This window comes from Fibroporia radiculosa (assembly GCF_000313525.1).
Source record: "Fibroporia radiculosa TFFH 294 genomic supercontigs, scaffold21026, whole genome shotgun sequence".
Classification (NCBI taxonomy): Eukaryota; Fungi; Basidiomycota; class Agaricomycetes; order Polyporales; family Fibroporiaceae; genus Fibroporia; species Fibroporia radiculosa.
Genome location: NW_012133501.1, coordinates 18541 through 30086, shown reverse-complemented (window position 1 = coordinate 30086; position 11546 = coordinate 18541). Strand labels below are relative to the sequence as shown.

At 53.3% G+C, this 11546-nt stretch overlaps 2 protein-coding genes across 2 annotated transcripts; both read left to right on the top strand.

Annotated features, from left to right (window-relative positions):
• Positions 1 to 3109: 3109 nt before the first annotated feature.
• Positions 3110 to 4606, top strand: FIBRA_07970 (uncharacterized protein; the record flags this gene model as incomplete). The annotated part of the gene is made up of 9 exons (XM_012329631.1): positions 3110 to 3211; positions 3279 to 3452; positions 3508 to 3613; positions 3674 to 3788; positions 3850 to 4088; positions 4142 to 4253; positions 4315 to 4387; positions 4452 to 4510; positions 4579 to 4606. The coding sequence occupies 9 exons, from the start codon at positions 3110 to 3112 to the stop codon at positions 4604 to 4606; spliced, it is 1008 nt and encodes a 335-aa protein (XP_012185021.1).
• Positions 4607 to 8899: 4293 nt separating this feature from the next.
• FIBRA_07969 (uncharacterized protein) lies at positions 8900 to 11331 on the top strand (the record flags this gene model as incomplete). The annotated part of the gene is made up of 10 exons (XM_012329630.1): positions 8900 to 9380; positions 9428 to 9558; positions 9626 to 9657; positions 9707 to 9828; positions 9883 to 9903; positions 9962 to 9980; positions 10042 to 10083; positions 10141 to 10647; positions 10706 to 10744; positions 10863 to 11331. The coding sequence occupies 10 exons, from the start codon at positions 8900 to 8902 to the stop codon at positions 11329 to 11331; spliced, it is 1863 nt and encodes a 620-aa protein (XP_012185020.1).
• Positions 11332 to 11546: the final 215 nt, after the last annotated feature.

Here is an 11546-nt window from a genome sequence, read left to right as displayed (position 1 = left end):
GTTGAGCCGTGGATTCCGCGCGGACCAGCGGCGACTGCAGCAATGCCCTCAAGAGACATTTGAGCTCAGTACCCAGGGTGGAGGGCTACACTTACAATAAGCTGTGGAAGCCCGTGGAAGTGAGAACGGAAATCGCGACTTGCGCAAAGAAAGTTTGTCAGATCGGTCGGGGGTGCTGACATAATATATATATGTCTGATGCCGTTAGACAATAAATAAGCAATAGCGTAGTAGGGATGAACAAGTGTAACTACTGGAATATCGATACAATATTTAGGCTTATAGACTAGTAGAACTACACGACGATATACGCAATGATCAGCTGGGCTATGGAATCAATCTACTCTATGGACACGACAAAATAGATAAAATCCCGACAGGAGTGTGGTCTCTGCGCTCCGGGCTGGAAAACCTATCCTTGCAATTCGACACACGTCTCGGTGGCGAGCGGACTCTGCATTCGACCGTGGACGTTACGATAATTTAGGATTCAAAGTGGGTGATGCGAGATGCCGCCTGGGAATTCGGGGGGAGAATGATATGATAGAGTGTCGGGCCTAACGGCGCGATCAGATTCGCTGGACGGTGGCGGTGTCCTGCTCGGATTGTTTGACAGCTCGGAAGCGCTTCCACGAAAGCGATACGCGTATTAGGATTAGGATTAGGATTAGGATTAGGTTAGCCGAGCGTAGCCGGAGAGTGCGACATGGCGCGTCAGAAAAACACGGGGCCTGAGGAGCTCGCAGCACCGCGTATCGCATTCTGCGACGTGGACGAAGTCGTCTGCGGCGGCTTGGTCTGAGCAGGCTTGCTCGCAGGGGGTTGGAAGGGTGTGCGCGTGTGGACCTTTGCCGGCATGCGGCTGGAGAGAAGAGTGGGTGCGGTGGTACGAGACATGGCGTCCTGGATTATAGGAGATTAGAGAATGAGATTTAGATAAAAGCTGCAGATAGGCTGTAGATGTACGACTAGACACGTCGTCTGTACCAGTGCTGGATGAGGGGATGGCTAATAGTAGGCGTCGCGACCTACTCACTTTATACCCGAATGGTGGTCCCGCATCTCGCCGCGAGGCACAGCTGCCGCGGGAGTCAGCATAGGCATGAGATCAAAAAGGAAGATGCAGGACTACCGCCGTCTGACTTGGAACTTGATCGGGATAATGTGTTACCGCAGACTCGACTTGTCACAAGTGCAATTGCGGTGACAGCGCCATAGAGAACCACCAGAAGCGAGCGCACAAAGCTTCCATAATATAGTCGACCGCAACGAGGCCCAAACAAAAAGGTACCGAGAACGCATTGTGAGCGCTCATCACCAATAGGAAACCAAAAACCATTTTGCGGCAATGAGCTGGACGTTTGAAATATGTGGGGTAACCGTGGCTCGCAAACCGTCATGTACATCCATTGTGTTCCACCAGCTAATGGATTCTTATCAGTCAATGGCCTCTCCGTGCAAGACTCCGTTCGCCTTGAGATGTGACCATAAACTTCAACGGAACCCTCGTTGCGCAAGTATTGGCTCGGAGAATTCCCGGCCAAGGCGTCTGTACGATCCCATCATCACATCATCGTCGTCATGTATGGTCAGGCACGATACGGCAGCATGGCGGCTCACAAGTCAAAACTGCATTTCTCACCAAAATGTCACCCACGTACCACAGGTCTATGGTGAATTGCCATGCCAGTATATCAGCTAGAAGCAACTGAATGGAACACGGGCTGGAACACTCTCCTGGTTTGCCAGAGTTTCGGATCTTCGCTGTTCTACCTCCCGACGCATTTCTGCCGCCCGCAACACATCTCGGTATCTTCGAGTTCGCTGTTGGGCAGATTTGGACCACTTTAACCAAACCCGAGTCGCGCCGGGGGTGCTCATGATCTTCTTCGCAGAGGCGACCATCTTGGGCTGCATACGCCGGAAACGAGCACTGCCAGATCTGAGATCACAGCCACGGTGCGCTCGACGGGAGTCTGTCACCGCCATACATGCGGATGCCTATCGCCCGACTATATCGAGCACGGTTGCTATGCAGGGATGAGCGAGAGGCTGTCGACGGTCGACTTTCCCTTGTCAAATAGGAACAGGGTGACCAACCGCCGCCGACAAAGCAAGCCCATTTGATACCTGACCTGGTACAATGATCCATTGAATGGTGCACAGAAAATTTGGAATCCCGTCTCGACCCCATCTGTCCGCAGTATTGCGTGAGTATGACTCGCGTCCTCAGTCCCATGGCTCTGCGGACACGATACGAGATGAGCGAGATCCAGTGCGTTTTAGTACGTACAACCCACGACCAGAGTCATCTCGATCCATGTATCACTGCCACTGCGGTGCACGGTGCACGCGAACGACTGGGCCACTGCAAAGAAGAATGGCAGACGAGACTGTTTGGGATCATTCCTTTGCTTTGGGTCTTGCGAAGGAATGCGACAACCTTGCATCTTTACGTGAACGCGCGGCCTGCACGACATAGATCTGTGTTCGATGGGTGACAACAGATAATAAGTAAAGCACATACATCAGCCGCCACTGGCCAGTAAATGTATAAATAAGCAATTCGATTACGTGGACGTTCGGGGCGATTAAGCTGTCAAAACAAAATAATTATCTTACTGCTTAATTCAAGTATGTCTCATTAGACGCCGCACGATCAACACCGTAAGCAACAACTTGTTGAAAGGTGCCAGCTGAATTGGGTAAGCGGCATCTCTTACAAAACGGCCCTTTTAAACATTGGTTATCTCTTTGTTGCAAGCAGCACGCCATCAGTTCCAAGACTGCGGCATCGTGCAACTTCCTATAATGTGGAATTCGAACAAAGGCACACTGGCAGAACAAGTTTGTATACAACCCCCGTGTCTAACGCGGTCCCGCAGAGACCCCGATCTTGAAACATAATGGCACAAGCGATGACGAAAGATCGTTCCAGTGATTACAAACCCATCGCTTACATTACTGATTTGTAAGTGTGTCTAAAGGGGCGTCCATATTGCCTTGGGCAGCCTGCAGCCTGCCGCCGCTAGCATATGTATATGTATATGTACTGCAGCGCTGCGCTGACCAGTGATCAGACCAGAAGTCGACCAACTTGATGCCCAAGATGCGCGCCGTACTTGTGAAAGATGGAAAAGGCCCCGTTGAGAACCTTTACCTTGGAGAGGCGCCAACGCCGACGCCAAAGGAAGACGAAGTTTTGGTGAAGGTAGGTCGGCACACTCCCGACGCGGATGGTCCCTCCTGTGGAGCTAGAGTGCTGACGATGAGAGCAGATCAGGGCTTTTGGCTTGAATCGCATGGACATCAGCCAGCGCAATGGAGGCTACAATCTGCCTCCGGGCGCGTCGACCATCCTCGGCGTCGAGTTCTCCGGGCACGTATCCGCGCTCGGTGCAGGCGTTACGGGGTGGAAGGAGGGCGACGAGGTCTTTGGCCTTGCCTCAGGGGTGCGTCATCCCCCTCGTCGTCGCTGAACTGGGTGCAATTGACGTTAGCGGTTAGGGCGCCTACGCGGAATTTATCGCCGTGCCTCAGAGGAATCTGATGCGAAAGCCAGCCCACCTGTCCTGGACGGAAGCTGCCAGCGTCCCTGAAAACTTCCTGACTGGTGTGTGCTACCGCGTCCTCCACCCAGCGCGCGCTATCCACTGAGCAGCCCGCGACGTAGCTTTCCAGGCGCTGGCTCTGATAGCCGAGATTAAGAAGGGCGACCACGTCCTCATCCATGCTGGTGCATCCGGTGTCGGGGTAGCTGCCATTCAGCTCTCTCGTCTTCTCGGCGCGTGAGTGCTACCTGATCGGCGTTCCAGGGGATGGTATCTTGACGCGGTCGCTTCATCGCAGGGCCACGGTTACCGCGACGGCTTCTAGTACGGAAAAGCTGGATTGGCTGTTGTCGCTGCCGAACGGTGCCACACATGCGGTGAACTACAGGACCCAGGATTTTGCAGCAGAAACCAAAAAGGCAACCGGGGGAAAGGGCGCGGACGTCGTCGTCGACCTCGTCGGGCAGAGCCACTGGCACAAGAACATCGAGGCCTTGGCTCTTGATGGGAGGATGGCCATCATTGGTCTCTTGAGCGGTCAGTCCGCCGCTGAGTGCGATCGTGTTACAGATGGGCTGAGTGTTTCATAGGTTCTGAGGTGGCAACGCTCAATATGAGCATATTGCTGTACAAACGCCTGCGGATACAAGGTTCCACGCTACGCTCCCGTTCTGCTGATTATCAGGCCGCGCTGATTGCGAAGTAAGTTCTGGTCGTTCCCGGCATTCCTGCGCCCCTCATCACATCTCCACTGGCGAGACAGATTTGGGCATGATGTCCTGGACAGCATCACGAACGCCACGGGCGGCGGTGCCGTGCGGACTTACATTCACGAGGTCGGCACACCATGGTTGTTGTGTCTTTCCATACTGACTGGAGACGTGTGATCACGCCGCGCAGGTGTTTCCCTGGACAAAAATTCAGGAAGCTCATCATGAGATGGAAGCAAACAAGAATAGGTCAGTGGGAATTTGTCGGTGGCATAAACGGGGAAGTCGTTGGCTGACGGACTCTTTGAAATTCTTAGTGGGAAGATTATCGTGGAAGTGGTGTAAGGGGCGTCTAGTACGCAACAAGGCAGAAATGTGCGGGTTGAGGAAGTGCGCAAAGAGTGTACATTGTTTTATACAGAGGAAAGATCCATGGTTTACACATTGGTGCAAGTAAGTGATAAACCTGAGAATGTGTGGTACGGCTCTGTTGGACCCTCGTTGCCATGTGTTTGTTTTGCAATACCCGCCGTGATCTGTGCGTTCAATCGACACCCCCCTGGTAACATTTCGTTTACTGCAGATCAAGGACGAGGGCACGCGGGTGCTAACTATCTCGTTGTCCAGGATGTTGGTGCAGACCAGTTCAGCACCCGTTCCAGGTCGTGCAATACATCTTGCGAACTTCTGAGAGATATATCTTACAAATCGGCGATAGCGATAGGCTTGAATCTTGTGCACCGTTCTCCGGGTGCCCGCGCGGCGGGGGCGGCGGCGTTCGCTGGGACGGTTGTGGAAGCCAAGGATTGAATGAGCTTGTGCGGTAGCCGCTGAGCAGCAGGCTCGTTGAGGCAAAGCGCAGATAGACTGGCCCGATGGTGTGTCGGAGCTGCAAAGACGCTGCTGGGCCGTGTAAGCTACCCGCGAAGGAAGCTGAGGGGAAAGTTCAAGAAGGCCTGGCAAGTGAATTATCAAGACCGCATCGTGTTTGACGAGGCTCGTGCTCGGGCGGTCTGGGCCGACGGCACCACCAGAGCTGGACTGACTCGGTTCTTCCGCCGTGTGGGCAGAGTTCCTCTCGCACCTTCCGTGCTGACCATTGTGGAGGCTTGGCCAGCGTCTTCGACCCCCCCCCCTCCTGGAGAGTCCGATCCGGGCAGAAGAGCGAGTGTGTGGAAGGTGCGAAGCCAGGAGTCGTACTGGCAGAGACGCTGCAAGAGACGTCGTCGGATCCGCTGTCCGGGCTGATGGGCCGCCGTACAAGCCCGAATGTCGGCCATCTGCCAGAGCAGGGGCTAATGAACGGGCACAGTGCGAGGGCGTTCCCACCGCTGTCTCGACAAACGCCCAGAGTGGGATCGACTGGGAGGGAGCGCGTTTTGGATGTGTGCGCGGCCGTCTGGGACGCAGTGCAAATGCGGTGGAGGGCGGTGTGGATTTCATGTTGATATCTCCGCATGTCGGGATTGGCTGCGACATGTCGTGGACGAGCCCCAGCCTCCAGCGTGCCGTAGCGCCTGCGATCCTCTTCCGTGCACCGTTTTGGGCTCGAGCGGGCTTGCGGCAGCCACATCAAAGCATCATCAACATTCCTCGGCGCTGCCCCTTTAAAGCAGCCCTCCTCAGCCGTCCTCAGCCCAACAACCCGCCACTCGCCTCTCCTCCGCCTCTCATTCATCATGCACTTCTCCTGGACCAACGCCGTCCCCTTCAATTCCTCCGCACCCGCAGTCTCCAACACCACCGCCCCCCGCCCTGCCCCTCGCCCATCCACGTCGTCCGGCATTCGTACCCTCGCGAGCTCTTCTGCTCCCGTGTTCTTCTGAGCACCTTTGGCACCCACCTCACTGTGTATTCTTCGTCTCCATCGAGGTGCGCTCGACACTCGGCCGTGCCCCACATGCACAGTGCTGACATCCTTCCGCTAGCCATAGGCTCCCCCTCGGGCCCGGCTAGTCGCAGCCATCTGCTTCGCAAGCAGCACCCCCTCTGCATCCCATACCCCGCGGCCCCAAGCCCACATCGCATTAACATACGTCTCGACCGCCTACCTGGTCGAATAATCTCCTATCTCGCCCTTGGCAGTACGTGTTCCGGCGCATAATGGGTATACATTATAAGAAAGTTGTTGTAGTGCTAAATTAGTATCCTTGCCTTATAACTTATGTATTTATTCCTTGCTCCGTAGTACGTAGAATTCTGTATCCATTCTTTGACTCGCACAACCCATCCGACTGCAATATTCACCATAATTTCACTGCCGTCTGATGCGCACCCAACCCTGATACGCCATTGTCACCACATGGACGACGCAGACCGCAGCCCTGAGCGCTGAACGTCGTAATAGAAACACCGCATCATTGCGTTGATTCTGTCTGGAATGTAGTGATCTAAAGCCTTCAGGCGTGACAGCCATCGCCAAGGGGTTCACACATCGGTCACAGTCGAGAGACGTGCAAGTTCGGACGAGCAGCCACGCCGAGTGCGGGCTTGCGTACGAAACCTCAGGCACCAAGAACCCACCAGTGTCCCGGAATGTTATGCACCAGCTGGCGCATGACATAGATGACTCGCGCTATAGGGCGCGAGCAACGTCGCGGAAGCTTGCCGAAGATTCGTCGACGGCCGAGCCACAGCCTATACAGCTGTGCAGTGTGCCCTGGCCTTCCAAAGACGACAATGTGTGAGTCATATGTGCTGCGAACCACATCTGACAGCATCAGGCACAGTGCCAACATAATTATCATGGACAAAACAGGCTGAGGGGGACAGCATGACACACCTTGTGTACTGATATGAGTGTCCTGACTGTCTATATCTAGTCAAGTGAGCACGTCACTCCGTTTCCGTACAGCAGCCATGCGGCGCAAGACGATAGAGTATTTCGCAGCGCGCTGCAAACTCACAGTGAACGGCATTGCGCCTAAAACACACAAACACGCCCACTATCGGGGTCTGAAGGAAGATGAACGCGGAGCGGGACCTGGCGTTAAAACTGAATATGAGGAGGACCAAGTATCAAGTTAGTATGACACTTTTACCCCGAGCCGCCTCCCACGATTCCACGCTGCAACTCAAAAGAGGACAAGAGTCTGGGCTTGGAGTGCAAACTACCTTGTGATTCAGATATCATGTGCAACCGGCAGTCGTTGTTGTTGCTCCAGATAGGGCGTCAGAAGGGCCATGCTTCGTCACGGCATTCGAGTCTGCAGTTGGTTGGCTCATGCGCGTGCTTGTTGAAAATAGGGAGCGCGGCTAGATGCGTTTGTTCGATGTGGTGCCCCGATAGCCCTGACCATGATCGGTGGCCCGAGCCGGTCCCTCGCTTTCAGGTATGCTAACCAAGAGATGCGTATCAAGATTTATGACTGCATGAAGAACCTTGAAGGCTTTCATCCTGACAAGCATAGAACAGACGCTTCCGGGTCAGCTGAGGCCTCCATAATAGAAGAGTTCCGTGACGAAGGGTCAAAAGAAGGATATCTATACCATATCGAGTTCTTGCCGCATTACCGCCGTCGCAGAAGCAGCTGTAGTCCCTTTTGCCAACGCGGGATGGAGATGCCTAGGCGTCAGCACATACGGAAACCAATTGGCACGTGTATCAGTGGCGCATTGAGTTTATTCTGCGAAAAGTAGCTTAGCCTTCTGCCTGAAGTACTAGAATCAGTCATGGACGCTCTTGTACCGGCACATACGAACCTAAAGACAAGGCATACCTTCTGCCAGAAGACGTATATGTACTCCATGTTCAACTAGATGACATGAAAATTTCCCTCGGTCGCTCTATCCGGGTGATTGCCCTATGGTAGCGCATGGGGACTGTAGACATTAAGGGGGATCAAAAGTGTCGAGCGTCTGGCATGTTACGGTGCTAGCCGCCCTTAAAAGAGCCAAAGACTAGCTGGGCCGCACCCCTTCGCCCGTCGCCCACAAAGAATGAAGACACACCTCTGCGCACACGACAAGCACAAGGGACACCTTGCCAAACCAGTTGCTCCGACTTCCGTGAAAGCGATTGCTCGCGCCACGATACGCGCGATTGCGAGCACGGCGTTTCCAGTCTTTTTCTAACACCGTGAAGAAGATATGCAGAAATACCTGTATTTTCATAGGTAAGACGGAAATATCTGCCTGGGGTTACTCCCACTGACTTCAGAACCTTAGCTCTCTATCACATAGGAAAGGGGCACAGATATATGAGGAACGCAGCGGTATGAATGTGGAGGGTGCTCACAGTGCTAGGACAACGTAACCACGACGGTAGCGTGGTCGTCGGGCGGTGGTCTCATGTGTCATGTAACGGCGCGTAATGTCACGATCGCGACTTGTAACGCGTGACTGCACGCGACCCTCGTCTATACCCGGAGGACGTGTTAAGCGCGCGTGCTCGATCTCAGGTCGACGTTTCTCGAGAAAATGAGACGGCACAGGAGCCGCGGAAGCGGAATTCGACCAAGGTAAACCAAGAAAAGTCGGAATTTAATTTCAAGTTTCACCTGAAGATTAGACAATCTTGCACGAGACACGTGCTGCTTTCCAATTCCGGTGACACTTGAGACTTGCGCTCGCGTACTTTCAAGTTCCAAGTCTTCCCGGTCACTGCGATCTTCCAGCAACCATATCTCAACGAGGAGGATGAAGACGACTCTCCTTACTTTGGCCACCCATCTCGTCGGTGTGGCTCTAGGCTCGAGAGGAAAGCAACCGTTCGAGCTGTTGATACATCGTGACTTGGAGACTCTGAGATGTACGTTCATATCTCTTCACCAGACGCAGACGTTCCGAGGGCTTTCCGACACGGGTTATGCACACGTCGAGCCATTGGATCCAACATCCGAAGTTCTGCGCTTCATCAACCATGAACCCCGTCAACTAAGGGAGCAGATACATTCCCTATGCGGAGATACGATAGATCCCCCAGCCAACGTCCCCTTCATTCTTGGAGATGACGTCCTGCTCAACACCCAACTGGATAATGCACAAGAAGTTTTCGCCTCGCCGCAAAGTTCAAATGGCAGGATGAACGCTGTCGCGCCGCCGCCGCTCCATGTTGAGCCGCTGATTACTTCCGGGCCCTCTGACAACCGTGTCGATCTTGTATTTTTTGCGGACGGCTGTAAGTGCCATTTGTCATTTGAAGTATCTTATTGATGCCGTTGACAGATACACTTGAAGAGAAAGGAAAGTTCCTCGCAGACGCCACACGCCTGGCTTTGGACATGTCGGGCAATCAAACTTTCAATACTGTCAAGCCCCTCTTGAACTTTTGGGCTGCATTCACTCCCAGCAACGAGGTAGGCTACTGCATACTTTTGTACGGTCTTCAAGTCAGTCGCGCATCGCTCATGCTCGTTTCCGTAGAGTGGGGTGGGAACCGGTGGAGAACCGAAAGAGTAAAATTTCACTTGAGACAATTATTTCACCAGCTCAACAGTTTTCCAGTACACCATTTGGTCTATACCGGGACGGAACAGAGCTCCGTGGTGTTTACTACAGCAAACCTGAAGTTGCGCGCGTGGCCTGTCTCTCGCTAGGGCACAGATGTGACTATCCGATTTTGATGGGTCAGTTGCTGCATTATTATCATTGAACAGACAGCTGAAACATGATTGTTCTAGGAAATGATCCACTTTATGGTGGTGCGTTCAAATTCCACTGTATCTCGCGTTGGCTCTCACGTCAATTGCAATTGCCCAGGGCTGGGGGGAGAATTCACGTCAGTCGGCGACACTATAACTATGAATACCAAATCTCACTCTTGCTCTCTTCAACATCAGCGTAATAACTCCTTCTTTGGCAAATGGTGCTCTTGTACTCCGGTCAGTATTGCGTGGGATGGTCGCGATGTTAGACATGATATTAACAAAGTTACTCAGGCATGAACTCGGACACTCAATCATCGATGTTGGAGAAGAGTATGATGGGGGTCCAGATTATTTCGGTGTCAACGCAGCGCACAGCATTTCCCAGCCCATCCCGTGGTCCCATTGGCTCACGAACACGTCTCATTCGCACCATCACAAAGGTGTACGCGTTGAACGGTCGTCAATGCCCATGCAAGCCTATCCATGGACACTCCTCAACGTTACGGATCCGTGGTCTATCCGATTTAACTCCTCTGGGACATATGCCCGACACTTGGTCCGATTTTCGCTGTCTGGGATACCCGAGAAGGGAGATTTGCTGGTCACATTGGATGGTGAAGACCTGCAGTGGTCTCCAAGACCGGATATTGGAGTTGACCGATGGCACTATGACATACACCGTGACGGGGGGCTCGGCGGTGGAGTCCATGATGTCTCGTTCACACTGCGGAACAACGGCAGGGAGGGACTTGCCCAGCTATGTAGCGCCGAGGTGCTGGAATTTGGGAATGAGGAAGAGTGCGTAGTTGCCCATTCTGGACTGCGTCAGCGATTTTGATTGTTCTTGGACGCCAAGGTTCGTTTCGACCCCTGGATACTACGGTGTCTTCCCAACGTAAGTACCACTCTAATTGTGACCCGTACGCGTCTCCCATGGCGTGCAGGGGAGATCCCTCGCCGGCAGTTGCCTCTGCTGACAACTGAGTTTTGATCATCATTTTCCGTCCTGACAGGTTCTCAGACGTGAATGCTACGTCGTACCGGCCTACCAGCGAAGATTGCCTGATGCGCATTGTGACCTCTCCCAATTTCTGCAGTGTCTGTTTAGAGGGGCTCTGGCTTTCATTACTGAGACGTATCGACTTGATTGACGACATCAAGCGAACGTGCGTTATGGGCGGTACTACCTCTGGACACGCGTCTGGCTGGAAGTCGGCCATCGAAGTGGGGCTTGTTCCGCTTGCGCAGTTCAGAGGGGACACCATAGACGCGCAAGAGAGCTACACCATCATTTGGAGGAAGGACGGAGAGATCCTTGAGGCGTTCACGAACAAAACCCGGGTGGAAGTGGATGATGATGTGAGTCTGGGCGTGTACACCGTAGACGTGCAGTTCGCCACCAGCGAAGTTCGTGTGGACAAGGACAGACTTCTTGTGTCGAATGGAACCTACGAGATTACGGAAACATGCAGCGCATGGTAGGAAAAGGTGTCACACCAATTGATGTCGCTCCGAGCGAAAAGATGGTATGCATCTAGTGAGATATTGTAGGGTACTAAGGCTGTAGGGTATGGGGATATAAAGAATGATTGCGGGATCTTGAACGTGATCAACCAGAGAGAAATGCTATGTGCAACAGTGATACATGTAAAGTAATGCAATGCAGGAATAAAGTGTGCGTCACCACGAGGACTAAG